This window comes from Entamoeba invadens, assembly GCF_000330505.1.
Source record: "Entamoeba invadens IP1 unplaced genomic scaffold scaff_1105074724651, whole genome shotgun sequence".
NCBI classification, from domain to species: Eukaryota; Evosea; order Mastigamoebida; family Endamoebidae; genus Entamoeba; species Entamoeba invadens.
In genome coordinates this window covers 10,176-27,263 of record NW_004443699.1, presented here as the reverse complement: position 1 = coordinate 27,263, position 17,088 = coordinate 10,176, and the positions used below count along the sequence as shown (strand labels likewise).

Sequence of the window (17,088 nt, the reverse complement as noted above, 5' to 3'; positions counted from 1 at the left end):
ACAAGCCACTCCTCCTCAAATAATAGTTTCTTTACCATCCGTCCCAAAACGAGGAACTGCTCCATCACTTCCAACACGACAAACAAAATTCCAAACGAACATTTTTAACATCCCACAAACAAAAGCGCCCTGGGAAGACCCCAATTTTGCAGCGAAGGATTTACCGAGTCCGGTGTTACAGGGGATGTGGTTTTACCCTCTTGTGAAGTCGATCCGCTCCGAGCAGTTCACAAAAATAGTTTCTTGGTTTAATGCGGTGGACACCGATCGCTCCGGGACGCTTGAAATAGCCGAATTAGGTCGTGGGACATACCCCGGGAACATCAAAGTGTCGAACCAAACGGCTTTAAGATTTATGAGGGTCTTCGATAGTTTAAAAACTGGCCATCTTACTATCTACGAGTTCGTTGGGATATATAGATTTCTTGAGATATGTTATGCGCTCTTCACCGAAATACCAGGGAGTTCACACCTTGTGCTCCAGCGAAGAATCGTCGCACTAGGGTTCCCTATCGCAGAACAGTCAAGCCTCATTCTCTATAAGACCTTTGCAAGTAACGATTGTTTGGACTTGAATAACTGGGTCGGTGTCGCAACTTTTGTCCTTCAAAGCAGAGCAAACTACCAGGAATTCGTGGACGCCGGAATGATGAAAAATGAAACAAACCCCTTCGACGCCGCAAAAATCGTCGACGCTATGTGTGTCATGATAGATAAATAAGGTAAACTATATTTATTATTAATTTAACTATTTTTTGTTGGTTTCAATTCAATTAGTATTCCTTTTAATAATTATTAATATTATTGTGGTTCTGTGGCTAAATACTGAAAAAACTAAAATAGAATGAAATGTGTTTTATCTTGAAATGTGAACTAAAAATAAAACATTTTAAAGTCGGAATTTTAATGAAAAGCTGTATTTTGAAATATTTAAAGTCTAAAACAAAACTAAAATAAAAAATGGGTAAGTAGTTTACTATAAAAAGACATGTGCACTAAATTATAATAAATTATACTATTAAAAAACATTATATTATAAAGCAAAATTTAACAACAATTTGAAAATAAGAAATTAAGTTATAGTAAAACAATATTATAAATTTATTATTATTTTACTATAATAAATTGAAAAGAATGTATATAAACGAAATTATACAGTTTTAGTAAAAATAAAAATAATAATAGGATTTGTTACTATGAATAATACATGATAAATTCGTTGTGGAAAAGTTACGATAAGTCGAAGGGCGAATGCTTTGTTCTAAGTGTCTCAATTTGATCAAAATCAAAATCCGACATTACACACGTCTGATTTACAAGGAGGTCAGAAGGTTTAATGGAAAGGTGCTTTTTATCTGTTGACCGTTTCCAAAAAGTCAGAAAATTTTTGGTCTTTCCAAGAACACCACCTTTATGTTTATGTTCCATTGCTTTTTAAGTTTTAAATGAGCTTTCTTTTGGACAGAACAACCTCCTTGATAAGTGATGAGAAAAGGGATAATGTTTTGAAATCCAAATAAAAAATAGTTTTAAGCTTTACGACTTTCTATTTCTGAATGATGGATTTTTCCTGATTTTTCGTTAATTAATCGGAGTATATTTATATGAAAATATATATTTTTTATAATGTTGGGCTAATCAAATTGATGGTTACAAATATTTATTTTTAAATTAAAAATCGTTAAATTATTTTTTTAACTATTTATAATTTAACAAAGTATTAATTAATTAATTATTTAATTAAACGAAAATAATTTAATGTTTTTGGCATTTAAATTGAGAAACTTTTTTAATAACAAAACTCAACATAAAGCAAAAATTTTGTTACTTTTTAAAAATGGTTTAAACTCCAACTATTTTTGGGAATAAATTGTGGGTATATTTTCTAAAATAATGATTTTTAGCTTTAAAAAAAATGTATTGTTGAACTAATTCAAACTATTAAATGTACAATAATTAATTGTTTTTGAAATGGTAACAATTTATAATAAAAAAATAATAATCTTCATATAAATTAGTATATTAGTTGATAATAATATTATTATTAACAATTTTAATTAAAATATATATATACTAATAAAATGATTAAAAATGCCCCATTTACTTAATTAATAAAAAAAACTACAAAATAACTATTTTGTGATGCATTCTAAACCCCCATTATCGACGAGTGAAATTCGAGTTCCCTATGTTCGTGGGTATTACTCGTTTGATTTTCCACATATAAATATTCCCCTCTCCTGTCATCAATTTCTTCCAATAACAGAGAAATCATTTTGCTCAGTGTGTAAATGTTCTGTGACATCGAAAAATGGTTTAATATGTACGAAGTGTGGGACAATAGTTCACACCACCTGTCGAGATAAGGCTTACACCTCATGTGAAGAGATCAAATCAAAAGACAAAGGATATACCCAATCCTTAGAAGAGTATATTGCAGTCAGTCATTCGACTTCCCAACCACATCTTTTAGTTCAATCCAAAACAAAGAGTGATGTTTGTCAGTTGTGTAATCTTGGGATTAAAAGTACCTGTCGCAAGTGTTTATGTTGTGGCGCCTTTTTCCACGACACCTGCAACCCCCTTCGTGATTGCAAAAAGTGTTATTCGAGTGACACAAACTCTGCTTTACAACACCACTTTATACACGGTGCTAAAAACGTCCACTTGAAGTGTTTTGTGTGTAAAACACCAATTCAATCCAATTTCGGGTTCACATGTGTCTGGTGTGGCATGCAAGTCCACACGGAGTGTCTTGACAAAATCACGTACTATTGTTCTTGTGGGAGATTTGGCTTCTTAATTTCAAGACCAACAGATCTGACTGATCAATACATTTTTGTGTGTCATTTCTATACGGACGAATACTACTTTTTACTCCGAAGTGTCAACCCAAGACAACTCGTCTTCGACCCACACGATTTTAACATCAAAATTACTAAGAAAAATGTGACGAGAAATGTCCTGTTCATACATTCCGGGGAATTGCGTGTACTTCACACCTTCTTGCATTTACTTGATAGTAATATGAAGATCCTGACTCTCCAAAATGATGTTGGGAAAGCTCTTGGGTGGTCTATGAAATTAGATAAGGCTTTCAGCTATATACAAAACAGTTGTGAGTCACGGGTAGACATCTGGGAACTAAGTCCTTATAATATCGAATTCTTGGGATACTTTGGAATTGGTATCGACGCTTATAGTCTCACAGCTAAGACATCAAAAGACCATAAAATACACTTGGAAAGGTATTTGGACCTTTTGATCGACGGAGTTCAAGTGGACTTGGCTAGTTACTGTGGTGTCCTCTTTATGAACATCAACACATTTAATGGTAACAATAATGAGTGCGACGAAACACTGTTAGACGACGGTGAAATCGAAGTATTCTTGTTCTCAAGTTTTAAGCACTTCGCAATGTGTTTGACGGATGAATTAAAACCAATTTATTATAGTCAGGCAAAACACGTGCAACTGAATGTAAGAAGAACAATTTGCGCTGAGGTTGACGGGAGTCCGTTTAGTTTGGAACAAGGTGTATTGCATATGCAATGTTCTCGACAACTCACTTGTTTGATGTATAATAAACAATATTATAAATAAATTATAACTTTCTAATTCATTTGTTCTGAATTCTCTTTTCTTTTACTTTTTTTTGGCCTCTAATATAATATTCGTTCCACCATCAAAATCACAAACACTCACTATATTCTAGTTTATTTAAACTATTTTTGAAGGTTTTTTATTTGTAGTTCATTTAAATTAAATTTACTAATTGAAAAATAATATTTTTTGATTATTTATAATGAATTTGTATTAATATTGATAGTTAATTAATAAATAATTAATATAAATTACTAATAAATCAATGATTTTTTTAATTATTTTTATAGTTTTAAAATAATATTTTTGTATTTTTTAAAAGTAATAGAAAAAAAACATTTTTTTTGATATTTCAAATTATTTTAAAATAGTACAACCCTATAATTTTTAAGATTTTTCGTTTTTTTGTTCTTTTCATACCTATTAAATATAGTAAAAACAACTTTAAATAATTAACACTTTTCCTCATCATTTTAATAAGAAATGCCACAACCAAAATAGTCGAGTGAAAGTCATTTTGCTTATTCCATGTAACTATACTTTAATAATAAAAAAATTAAAATTGAATAAATAGTTAACTATAAAGAGAGTTGAACGAACCGAGCAACTAAGTTCCAATAGAAACGATGAGTATTTTCATAGTCTTGACTTTTTCTATGTTAAGTTTAAGTGCCGAATTCTATGCAGAGAAAGGGAGTGGTGTTACGACGTATTATCCACTTAATGTGTGTACCTATGTTGCCAGTTCTTATCAAAAATATGAGAAGGTAGATACAACATTAACGATAACGACTTACTCAGACGAGACTTGCACGACACAAACAGAACAAAAGACACAGACTATAGAAGCTTCTGCTCTTGTAACGGAACGTCCTACAACATTTGGATATATCCATATCCCATCGAACAAGTGTACTGATAAGACTCAAATAGAAGAGACTTCGACTGTTTCTATTTTCATGAGTGGGTGCTCGAGTGAATCGACCAAAGTAGTCTTCTATCAAAAAGACTCAATCTTTGTTTATGTGCAATATATCTTTGAAAAGACGGATGACAATCTTTGTACCAATTTCACTAAAGGAGTTCAGCTCTCAACAGTCGGATGTTCCGGTGACTTCTATTACCTCGACGCAATGAACTGCGACGAGTATTATGAATTCAACGGAAACAAGTGTGACTGTCTCTTCATTGACAACATCAAACCAGACGATGATGGAAAGTGCAACAAACCAAAGGAAGATTTGAACGCAACACAACTCACTATATCGTTGATTGTCCTTGGAGTCTCTTGTTTGATTTTCATTGGCTTGTTCATCTTCGCCGTCGTCAGAAAAGTGATGACTCGAAAGCCCGCCCCTCCAAAGGATGAAGAAGAAGCAAAGTAAATATGTTGAACTATTCGTTATTAGTAGTTTATTATAAATATTTAATATGACCATATGTACTATAAGAATAGAATAACTAATAATTAATAATTTGGTATCGTTTATTAGTAAATAATAGTATATTTGAATTATTCAAAATGACTTGTTTTTGTCTAGTAAAAGAATAGTTCAATCTTTAGATTAAAGTCGAAGAGTGTTTATCGTGGTTACTTCGTATTGAAGTAACCACTACTCCACTGTAGGGAGGTTCTCTGGATAATTACCTGACTCAAGTAGGCACCTAACAAGTGCCTTTGCAAAGATGTATTGGTGCGCGTTGAGTGACCCGTTTCTCCCCGAGTCTGCCAAAGTCCAAATTTTTCTCAAGTCCTTTTTACTTGCCCCCGACGCCGATAACGGCTTGAGACAGTCTGAACCTTCAGCGCGCCCAGTCGAGTCTTTTGGCAACTTGTCGAATTCTTTTTCATAAGTGATTTCTTCGTCTTCTGTGATAGAAAGGATTTCGACTGCCTTTTCGTAACCCGTAGCAGCTTCGAAAGGATTCGAGTGAGGTTTATCCTCCGTCATTGGGAATTTCTTGAGAAGTGTTGGGACGTCAGTGCTGAGTACCTCATCGACTGCGGCGAGGAGTTTCATATCGAGTTTTGGGAATTTTGCGAAGTCGACATTTTGGAGGCGTTCCTTATAGACTTCGATAGGAGGGAAGTCGCCAGCGGTGAGTTGATATTTAATCATCACTGCATTAAATACGTCGTTCATTCCGGCAATCAATTCGGCTTTTTTCTTTTCTTTTCCAAAGGTAGGCATTTGGTCTCTTAAATAAGAGACAAGGTAAGCATTAGTTTTAGCTATTCTTGCTCTTTTACAGATTTCATTGACTTTTCGAGTTGTCGCCAATTTGGGTAAATCATGTAAGTCGCGCATTAAATCGTCACGTTCACTCTCAAAGAGTGGGACAAACATCGAATCTTTTAATGGTTGATCCCAGAAGGAAGAAACATAGACTCGTAAACACTCCGGTGTTTGCATCACCTTTCCTAATGACCACATTAAAGCTCCATACACTCGCATTAACTGCTGTGGTGTGATTGAATCCGCTTTGTTCAAGACTATTTTAATCTTCTCGGAATGCTTCTTGACCGCTTCAATTACCCGCTTAAACTCATCGGAAATGTCTAACTTGTTCGCATCAAAGACTAATACTATCATATCAACACGCTCCGCAAACCAACGGACTACTTCCATAAAGTCATAATTCCTCCCTATCCGCTGCTTTTCACCTGATAATATCCCAGGAGAATCTATGAAGGTCAAATGCTCTAATAACGGCAAATTACACATCGCTCCATTGAACTTGGCCATAAAGTCATTGCCAAATTTACTCAATGAAGTAAATGGCTTGTCCGACTGCACACAAAGGGTATTCCCTGGAATCACTGAATTGTTTGCACCATGCATAACAGCCATAAATCCATCTGTTGTGGGTTCTGGGCCAATGTTTGACCCCGGATAGTCATAATTCAGAAGGTAACTGATTGTAAGTCTTACACATTTAATTTAATTAATAATTTAATTAATAATTTATTAATTAATTTATTAATTATTAAAATTATTCACAAACTTAATAAATGTCGTCTTACCCGTCGAATACTGCCCTAAAAATAAGACCATCGGCTTGGCTTCAAAATCAGCTTTTTTCATCTCTGGAGAAACTAAGGTGTTGTATAAGTAGTCTGCCTCTAACTTGTGAAGTTTTGTGTCGTATATCTTCTCAATGCCATCAATCACGGAGGTGTAGGATGTGTCAATTTGCTGTTTTTGTTTTCTTCTGAACATATCTGAATTGCGTTTTTTAAGTTCAGCTCGTTTTCAATAGATTTGGTTACGAGAATTCAAAAGAAGATTGTCAAATGAAAAACAGACACAATAATTTCTTTATTTTTTTTCCCGTGTTTTTATGGTATTTGGGACTATAATGTCCTTCACTTAACTTATTTTTATTTATCGCATTTTTGGGTGCCTTTTTTAGGAGTTTAATCCCGCTGTTTCACATTAATATTGGCTAAAATTAAAGTATTTTTTTTTGTGGTAAAACAGTCGGCGCATTTTTGGGAACTAATGGGTATGTTCAGAGTTTCCAAAAAAATGATTTTTCCCAAATTATCATTTTGTTTATTTATATTACAAATTAAAATATCTATAAAAACGGGAGTATTGGTTTAAACACTGAACTTGGGACTTATCTTAATTTTTTTGGGCATTCTGGTATGATTGATATGTCATATTTAATTAATTATCTCTTTTAATTATTTCAAATAGTTTAAATAATTGTTGTTTAATAGTAATAAATCATTTTTTGGTAGATCGTTTTATTTTTATAATTGAAACAATACAAATATTAATAACATTTTTAAAATGGTTTTTTTGTTATTTCAAAAAATTTTTTTTAATTGTTACTCAATTAATTATATTTTTATTATATTATTTTATAATTATGAATGACTTTTTTATTACAATTAATTATTAATTGTAACTAATTAAATAATTTAATTTATTTATAATTAATTAGTATGTCTTGTTAAAATAAAAATTTAAAATATTACAGATACAATTGTATATGATTTTTTTAATTATAATTATTAAATAAAAATGATTTTAATTAAAATAGTTTATTTTTTAAATATTTGTTTTAATTCAATAATTCATCGATATTACTGTTAAAAGAATCATCAGCATTTTCAAAATTGTGGTGACCCAAAAACCAACATTACTATAACTAATAATAAAAAAATATTATATATATATCATTATAATTATATTTAAAAACCATCAAACAATTCAACTTAACTTTTTTTTAACTATTTTTTGATTAATTTTTTTGTGTTTTAAAACTAAATTATTATATATTAACATTTAACTATAATTAATAGTTATTTTGTACCATGTCTGCTCCAAATCCACTTTTTTTGCCTCGTTCTGCTCCAATTCTGGAAAGAGAAACACGCAAGTTAGCCCCTTTTCAACCGAAAAGTATTGCGATAAATTTATTGTCAAAATTGGATAAAAAACAGGTAAACCCAGGTAAATTATCCAAATCTAAATAATAGCAAAAAATGAAGACACGTGGCGACTTTTCAATTATATTTAGTCAGCCAAAAACACTAAAAATAAAAACTAAGCAATATAGTAATTGAAATTAACAATAAATTATATAAAAACACCATAAAATGATAAAAAAACAAAAAAGCGGTCTGCTCCTCAATTTCTTTATTGTATTCCGTCATCGACTTACCAACACAACTTTGAGAGACCAATTGTTATATTTATAAAAAAAATATTAATAAATATTAGTAAATCGTAACAAAATCCATTTTTCATATTTGCTGTTTGGCGGAAGGAGAGGTAATTTGGGGCTTCAGTGAACTCAAATTCTCCAAACACTTCAGCATGAAGTTCCTGACCTTGTCTGGACTAACAAAACAAGACAAGTTCAATATAACACAGATCCTCGTCATTCTCCCATTTGTCCTTCTGTGTATCCCAACGTCTTTTAACAGACGTGCAGAGTATCACTCTGATACTATCCCGAACCCAATGAACCTCCTTTGGGCCATTATCCCATTTGCTGTCGTCTATGCTCTCAGAGTCATTTTCGTTGAGAATTTATTTCCCAAATTTGGCGATAAGTTCATTTACTATAAACCCGGGTGGGGGCCTGGAGTCAGAAAGTTCCGAGTGAAACGATTTGCTCTGGTATTATTCAAAGGCATCTACTTCTGGATCAGCGCACCACTCGGCATTCTTCTTTTTAAACATGAAGACTGGATGCCAAAGGGACTCTTTGGTGTTGGGAAACAAGATTTGGAATTACTATGGGACGGTTACCCTTTCCAAGAACAAAGCCCAATGCTCTTTGTCTATTACTGTTGGGAACTTGGGTATCACACACACTCACTCGTCTTCCACATGCAGAGCGAGAAGAGAAATGATTACTTCGAAAACTTACTTCACCACCTTGCGACAATTTTTTTGATTGTCCTCAGTTACTGTAATAATTGTCTGAGAATAGGAGCACTCGTCTTGGTGCTCCACGATATCGTCGACGCAATTATGTATTTGAGTAAAAGCGTTAATGATATGCCAAATCAAGTTCCAGTCTACTGTGGATTTTTCTTCATCGCATATTCGTTCTTGAGATTCAGACTCATCACACTCGGATTCGACATCATCCCAGCTGCAATCAACGCAAGAAATTATATTCCAGAGGGTGCCACAGGGCAATACGTTCATTGGCTACTTGTCGGGCTGTTATGCGTGCTCTGGGTATTGCACGCATATTGGTTCTACCTTATCATCGAAATTATACACAACGCAATTAAAAACAAAGGTAAGTTGCAAGATCCACACGCCGTCGGATAAAAAATGCTCATATTGATAATTATATGTCTTCTGTGTCTCGGGTTTTTCTTAACTTCATGTTTTAACGCATTTAGTTTTTCTGATGATGGTGTCTAAAATTAAAGAATTTTAATAACTAACGATTTAATATTAAAATAAAACAACTTCATTCTATTTTGTGAAATAAATTATTTCAAATATTTCAAAAATGGAAATAAAGAAATGGGGTTTCATTACAATAAATTATAATAAAAAAGTTAATTCACTTTAATTCATAATAAGTAAATTAACTCGCCGACGTACCTAATCCCCAACAAACCAATACTGTTAAAAAGAGCAGTGTTTTTGTTTTTTTGAAAAAAAATATATTATACAGTGTAGTTCAATTATAGTATAATGAAAATGGAATAACGAGTTCAAATCGTGAACTAAAAAACAAATAAAATGTGAAAAAAATGAAAAAAAATATAAAATTTCATGATAAAAAAGTAAAAAATGGCAAAATAAGAATACTGGTAAAATGTAATAACATTTATTCCAAAACAAATAAATATGTTTTTTATACACTAAACAAAAAAAACTATTGGTTTTGAGTTGAAAATGAAATACAAATTGCAAAAGATACATAAAAACGTTAATGATAATTAAAAAACACACAAAATATATGTACACACAATAGTCTTTATAAAAAAATATAAACTTTTCAAAAAACCCTTATTATTAACTGTGTATTTTTTTTCAGACAGTACGATGGAGCAAGATTTTTGACTTTTTTTGTTTATAATACATTTTTTTTTCATCTTTTGGTATTTACTATACTGTGACTAATCTATTGAAGAATGTTTATCAAAAGAAATTAAAATATAACAAGCAATCATTGAAAACAGTTTTTAGTGTTAAATATATATTGTTTTTATAACAATTACCCTTCATTACATATAATCCACATATTTTATATTATTGTCCGACTTTTTGTCTAATACATGGACTGTTTAACCAATTGTTTGTTAATGACTGTTGACAAGTTGATGTATATAGTTACTTATTTTAATAATCTATTGAAAAGAGTGTTTAAAATGAATAAGGTAAACCACAACTATATTTTTAATTTTTCAAAAAACAAAAAATCAAACTTCTTTGTTTATCAATGCTATTTTATTGATTTATTTGGTATATATTTTTAATTTTTGTTGTTTTTTACGTTATGAGTAATTTATCTTTTTATTGTCAATTAAAAATTTTAAATTATTATTATTATTATTATTTATATTTGGGTTGCTTGATAATCAATTGCAGAAACATCATTGTCTGTAAAAGCGATGTATAATGGATTCGTTTTATCGTTATAATATTTTACAACTATTTCGACTTTATCATTTCACTATGACACAGAAGCATGTTACTCAATGTTAATATCAATTACAAATATTAATTTGCGTCATTCAGTGAACACAACCAATTTTATTTTTTTTATTACGACTATTATAATTTATTTGTTTTGTCAAACAAGAAATAGCAATTATAATGTTAGTTATGTGTGCTTTTTATCATCATTTTTAGATTTTATGAATAATTTTCTCAGAGTTGGCATATAATACTCTATCTCGATAAGATTAACTATATTTTATTATGAACAGCCATTTTTATTGGTTATTATTTGTATTTTTATATTATTAAAATTTATATAACTTTCGAGCAGGACACAAATTTAATTTAGATATTGAGACAATTTTTTTGAAATTAAATACAGAAATTGAATATTTAAAAACTATAAGCTACTACCATAATCAATCTCAGTTGATTTTACATAATGACACTTTCACATAGAGATTGATTCAACTCATGACTGGATTGAATGAGTGACATTTTTAAATATTCGCTGCGTTTTGGGGGTTTCTTTAATATATTTAAAAGTCAAAATTTGTTGTTATAAATTAATTGTTTCAAAATGCTACATTTAAGTTTTTTATTGTTGAATTGTGTTGTATTTATTAAATAATAAATCAAATGATTAATTTGATATCTTTCAAACTGCTTTCTTTTATATTTGCCAAACATCATTTTCAATTACAAAATCAAACATCAAGTGGTCACAATTGACTGTTTATGGGGTAATACAACCATAACAACAAAACTGTGTTATGTATCCGAAACGTCAATTGTATTAACGGGAATATTAAAAAATCAACCATTGTTTGGTTTTACAAGTATTTTTAATTATTTTTTTGTTTTAATTAATGTTTTTAAAATGATATAAAATGTTTTTTATTTATAACAATAAATATTATATTTTAATATAATTTGCTAAAGCTGACTTTTTCCACCAACTCTTTATTATTTTGGTTGTAATTTTTGTTCTGTTTTGCTTTTAAATTTCTATATAAAAAAATAAATGCACAAAACGATTTTTTGGTATTTATTTATTTAAAAAATAAAAATAATTCCATTATGATAATTTTATATTATTTGTTTTTATCTATTTTTTCAGGAAAATCACCTAATAATATTTCAAAAATATTTAAACAGTTTTGGGACAAATTTAAAAAAACTGTTAAAAAGAGCAGTATTGGGTTGTCGGCGAGTTAAAAATTAATAAGTTAATTTACTAATAACACAGTAAACTATAACAAGCTATTAAATTAACTAAACACGCACTCTATATGGGAAGTGAATCTTTCTTCTTTGTTATGTAGTTAAAAAGCATTCCGATGGGTTTATGTGCAATTCCAACAAGCAATAAAGCAACACAAAAAGACCCAACGGCAATGAGAACATAGTCTCCATCGTCCAATTTATTTTTTGTACATTTCATGTTAAGAACAGAATACCCATGGATGCAGCTCATACATCCCAACGTCTGTGAACATTGGTTACAATGAATGTCACACTTTGAACACTTTCCTTTATTTACATAATACCCAACGACACACGACGAGCATGCCGTTCCATTACAATAACTTTTCTCACAATACGGGCACTCTACAGATGAACATCTCGTATTTTGGAAGGTCGTGAGCCGAACTATTATATTATAGTAAAACAATTATTAAATATAGTTTATCATTGTCGATAATTTTAAAGCAATATGCGATAGAAAACTCGACAACAAACGCTCAACACATTTTCCATTTGACACTTTATATGAGTCTTTGCAGAGTGTGCACCCAATTTCGTTCACACATTGATCCGCACAATTGACATCACAAAGTGTGCAATTTCCGTTTTTTGAGTACGCGTTAATTTCACAGGATGACACAAGAGAAATAAAGAAAATAAACATCCTTTGATTTTTGGGTTCACTCGCATTTTTTGATTGAACAGATAAATGAAAAATAAGAGCAATTCTGGACACTAAAATTGTTTCTTGTCTCTATTTTTCGTACTATTGTTGTGGTTAAAAGTATAAAACTGGAGTTCTTTGATTTTTCAATGAAACAGAAAAATACGTCACATTTTATTTTTAATGTACTATTAGTTTAATTATGTATTATATCTTCTTATAATACATTTTTAAATATAAAAATACTTTTAATATTATATTATTTTTATTTTTATATCTTTTTATAACCTTATAGTATAAATTATTTATTCTAAAAACTATATTCTTTTGTTATTAAAAATGTTTTTTTTAGTTTATTTTTTAATATTTAAAAAGTAAAAACCAAAGTTTAGTGAAGGAACTGTAAAATCAAAGTTTAGGGTTGTATGTTCAAATATAGTATATTATAATTTTTAATATAATTAAAATATAATATAAAGAGTTGGTTGTGATCTTTGATGTTTTTCTTGAAAATTTGTGACAAATTGAATTTTGTTGAAAATTTATTAACATTGTTTTTAATATACGAATAAAAAAATATAACGTTAACTTTTTAACTCAAACACGTTAATTAAACCCAAAAAAATATCTAAAAATATTAATAAATATAACGTAAATTACACGATATAAATATATAAAACAGACGTTAATTATAACATCAAAATACCAAATTCACATTTTTCTCTTTTCCAAAACCCCTCAAGAAAGACTAAGTTAGTACAATAATAGTAAAATATAGCATATTAATAGTTATTTGAATGGTACAATTACTGTTGTTTCGATTAGAGAGAACGAGTGTCAACTCGAAAACACACACCGATGGAAAAGCCCCCACGCGAGAAACAGACCCGTGATGTGAAAAAACGCCGTAGTGAAAACGCAAGAAAAAATGTTGAACAATTTGCAACAATCCCAGTAACCATAGATAAAAAAACGATGTACTATTGTCCGTTTTGTTCCCGGTGTTTTCTGTATGCGTGTAACAAAAATCACCGAAACACATGTGAGAAGTACACGGACCCCAAATACGAAGTTTTCAAACGAGATTTTGAGAGGAGAGAAGATGCGTATCGGAGCCAAGCGAAAAAAGAGGTGATGAAATATTTAGGGGAAAAGAAACACAAACGCCCCTCCCGCAACGCAAAAATCACAATGGACTTTGACAGCAATTTTGAAGACCAAAATAACACTAATCCACAAAAAGTCCTTCTCGAGACAAATAGTATAAATAATAGTATTAATACTAGTATTAATACTACTTTAAATGGGATCGCAAGTACTCCCGCATCACACCCAATGGTCCATCCATTGGCACAAAATACCGTCAATGAGGTCTTATCACAACTCCAACAACCAATGAATGACTCACTTCAATTACCTATACCAAGTTCAATGATGCCTCCTCAACCGCCTCATATGTCACAAGAAAGAAAAGACTATAGAGATGAATATGGTGGAGGAGAGAAGCAGAGACTCGAGAAGAAAGACCTCAATTCAACATCTCCATTGGGATGTGAGGCTTTACCACCATCCCCTTTCTTGTCCGATAAATTGGGAGAACAAAATTGCGATGCAAATCCATTTCCAATGTTTTTATGTCCGGAGGTCGACGATAAACAAGAGAAGGTCGACACCTCCAAAAACGCTATTATCTCAGAGGTCTTTCATATGGCCAATTTGCAAAAGAAAAGTTGTTTGGAGACCGCTAAAATCCTCAAAGAAAAGTTCTGTAAACCAACAAAGACAAAAAGAGACGAAGAAACTCGTCGTGTTGTTTTGAGTAAAATATTCTCGGGAACAGCAGCACTTCTCGAGAAAAAGGCCGGGATGGGACAACGGCAAAGTGGAGCAGTGGAAGAGATCATTCAAATCTTTACTCATCTCTTTATGGAAGATCAAAACCCCGACGAGTTTTTAAGAAGTATCCATATATCACACACTAACTTGAAAGCTATTGCTGGATCCTTTTTACCACAAAAGAATCAACCAGTTAAGGAAAAATAACTCTTTGGATCTGTTGCACTGTTAATAACTCATTTTATTATTCATTATTATAAATGGTTAATTAAATTTAAATAACTCTGTTTATAGTTAAAATATAATAATAGAATAGAATTGGTTGAATTAATATTAATAATTCATTTTATTATTCATTATATGAACTGTTTAAATAGTTGTTATATTAAATATAATTAATATTAATTATATTAATATATTAATTAAATATCATTAATAACTCTGTAACTAGTTAAAATATAATATTATATAATTTTAAAATAATATAGTATATTAACTATTGAATTAATGGTTTCAAGTGTGTCTTAGACGTCTAACAACTCGATGCATACAGCACAAGCGGGTTGTCCTTGCCATTCGAATATTTGCTCGTCAGCTATCCCACGACCACATTTACAACACGTCACACACTGTTCATGGAACTTCTTGTCGAACAGCTCCATAAACTCTTTACCTATTGGTCTGCCACACTTTGGGCAGGGTTGACCACAGTCTTGGCAATAAAACTTCGAGCCGACTACGATCGGGTCTTTGCGGAGACGATTCTTGCAGGAACAACACTTGAAACACTCCATGTGATAATCCTTTCCTTGGTAAGTCTTTAAGCTTAACATGTTTCTGTTGATCACTTTATGGCAATATTCACACGTTTTAAAGTTGAAACAGTCGTCGCACCATTGTTGGCCTTTAACACCACTATTTACTGATGGAAAAGTCTTGTGACAGCCGGAGCACTCCATTTACTACTACTATCTCAAGTTGGCTTTTATTGGACGTTTTTCGGAATGCTATTTTTATTAAAAGTATTTTTAAACGGAAATTGAATGGTTAATTGGGCTAGTTAATTCCTTTAATTTTACTATTCTTTAACTTTTGTTACTTTTTATAAGAAGTATCATATTTTTAAATTTATTTTGTTGTTGTTTATTAGAATAACTTGATATAATTGAATGTATATACACTATACTATTTTATTTGCGTTCTTATAAATTAGTGATATTTAATTTGTCATTATTATGTTTGAATTAAATAGAATCGTAGTATAATAAAATTTATTATTTAATAAATAATTGTTCTGATTTGATAAGAAACATTGACGTGGCAACAAATTTGTACAATGATTTTTATTGATGTCAGATCATATACTAAAATGGTATAATTATAGTAATTATTACTAAAATTTAATAAATAGTTTCATTATTTATTTTAATAATTAAAAAAATTTGACTTTGTCAATTTTTGATTATACATTTGAGATTGTTGTTTTTTTAAACACCCATTATTACAACCCAAAAATGTTTGAATGAAATGCCTACATCCAACTCCATAACTATATATTATTATTTTATTATAATTTATAGTTTAATTATTCGAATTGACTGACCATTAATATCGCAGAATTAATCAATTTTGTATTAATAGTCAAACCTATAATAAGACTTTTTGAAGGCATATTTCATTAATACAAAACACAAAAACATTAAATTCCATTTTTCATACACTCTCGGACTGTTTTGGTAAAGTTTTTTATCTTTATCTCATCACCCACGTCAGTTATGAGAGAACTTCTGATCCTTTCTCTAAGTCTCTTTTTGGAAGGTTTGGTTGTATCTTTGAGTTGGCTTTCTCTGATTTTTTTCTTTTGGAGTTTCTGTCGTAACATTTTGATTTCAATATCGTCAGTTTCGATTGTGTCATCGTCATCATCCTTTTTTTCGTGTTGAGAATTTTCGATTTTTTCATTTTTTTCAACTTTGTCAAAATTTTTTGAATTTTTGTTTTTCTCGATAATTTCTAACCCTTCAGATGTCTGGATTGGGGTACTGTCTGTGTTGGGTACTTTTTCTATTTGTGGAACATAGAGTGAGTGTACATTATATTTTAAATACAGTTTGACTATTGAAGAGTATGGTTGGGTGGTGTGTGTTAAAAGAAAAAGTTCTTCTCTCAGAAAAGATAAAGTCATTTCTTCAAATAAAATTGACTGTTGTATCTGTTGCATTACTTTTTACAGTTCATTTTTTCAGTTTATTAAAACAGGTACTTTTTATTATTGACTTGGGTAATATCAAAAGAACTTTGTTGGAGTTTTTAGAATAAAACGTCTTAAATAAATCAACACCTATTCTATTATTGTAAACAAAAAAATGAATAAACTCGAATTAGTATACATCATCTCATTATAAGAATTAAAAATTTTTGTTTATAACTACAATGAAAATGTTTTTATAAAGTCTGAGAAGTGTTGTATGTCTTTTTATTGTTAGTTTTAATGATGGACATTTCATCCAATACTGATACTTGTTTTTATTATTTTCCCTCAAATGAGTTTTAAAATACGAAATAAAATAAATAACAAATAGTTCA

At 30.3% G+C, this 17,088-nt stretch overlaps 8 protein-coding genes across 8 annotated transcripts; 5 read left to right on the top strand and 3 right to left on the bottom strand.

Annotated features, from left to right (window-relative positions):
* On the top strand, positions 1-721 carry EIN_130390 (hypothetical protein; the record flags this gene model as incomplete). Its single annotated transcript, XM_004261033.1, has 2 exons — positions 1-25; positions 126-721. Coding segments are annotated over 2 exons (621 nt in total), but the record flags the coding sequence as incomplete, so codon positions are not given.
* Positions 722-2,142: 1,421 nt separating this feature from the next.
* EIN_130380 (hypothetical protein) lies at positions 2,143-3,603 on the top strand (the record flags this gene model as incomplete). The annotated part of the gene is made up of 1 exon (XM_004261032.1): positions 2,143-3,603. One exon carries the CDS (start codon positions 2,143-2,145, stop codon positions 3,601-3,603), a length of 1,461 nt encoding a protein of 486 aa, XP_004261080.1.
* Positions 3,604-4,229: 626 nt separating this feature from the next.
* EIN_130370 (hypothetical protein) lies at positions 4,230-4,988 on the top strand (the record flags this gene model as incomplete). The annotated part of the gene is made up of 1 exon (XM_004261031.1): positions 4,230-4,988. The coding sequence occupies one exon, from the start codon at positions 4,230-4,232 to the stop codon at positions 4,986-4,988; it is 759 nt and encodes a 252-aa protein (XP_004261079.1).
* Positions 4,989-5,216: 228 nt separating this feature from the next.
* Positions 5,217-6,824, bottom strand: EIN_130360 (EH domain containing protein, putative; the record flags this gene model as incomplete). Its single annotated transcript, XM_004261030.1, has 2 exons — positions 5,217-6,519; positions 6,610-6,824. The coding sequence occupies 2 exons, from the start codon at positions 6,822-6,824 to the stop codon at positions 5,217-5,219; spliced, it is 1,518 nt and encodes a 505-aa protein (XP_004261078.1).
* A 1,611-nt stretch (positions 6,825-8,435) lies between these two features.
* Positions 8,436-9,407, top strand: EIN_130350 (protein ASC1, putative; the record flags this gene model as incomplete). Its single annotated transcript, XM_004261029.1, has 1 exon — positions 8,436-9,407. One exon carries the CDS (start codon positions 8,436-8,438, stop codon positions 9,405-9,407), a length of 972 nt encoding a protein of 323 aa, XP_004261077.1.
* A 2,635-nt stretch (positions 9,408-12,042) lies between these two features.
* Positions 12,043-12,666, bottom strand: EIN_130340 (hypothetical protein; the record flags this gene model as incomplete). The annotated part of the gene is made up of 2 exons (XM_004261028.1): positions 12,043-12,407; positions 12,486-12,666. The coding sequence occupies 2 exons, from the start codon at positions 12,664-12,666 to the stop codon at positions 12,043-12,045; spliced, it is 546 nt and encodes a 181-aa protein (XP_004261076.1).
* Positions 12,667-13,524: 858 nt separating this feature from the next.
* Positions 13,525-14,709, top strand: EIN_130330 (hypothetical protein; the record flags this gene model as incomplete). The annotated part of the gene is made up of 1 exon (XM_004261027.1): positions 13,525-14,709. The coding sequence occupies one exon, from the start codon at positions 13,525-13,527 to the stop codon at positions 14,707-14,709; it is 1,185 nt and encodes a 394-aa protein (XP_004261075.1).
* Positions 14,710-15,026: 317 nt separating this feature from the next.
* On the bottom strand, positions 15,027-15,461 carry EIN_130320 (LIM domaincontaining protein; the record flags this gene model as incomplete). Its single annotated transcript, XM_004261026.1, has 1 exon — positions 15,027-15,461. The coding sequence occupies one exon, from the start codon at positions 15,459-15,461 to the stop codon at positions 15,027-15,029; it is 435 nt and encodes a 144-aa protein (XP_004261074.1).
* Between the last annotated feature and the right edge of the window lie 1,627 nt (positions 15,462-17,088).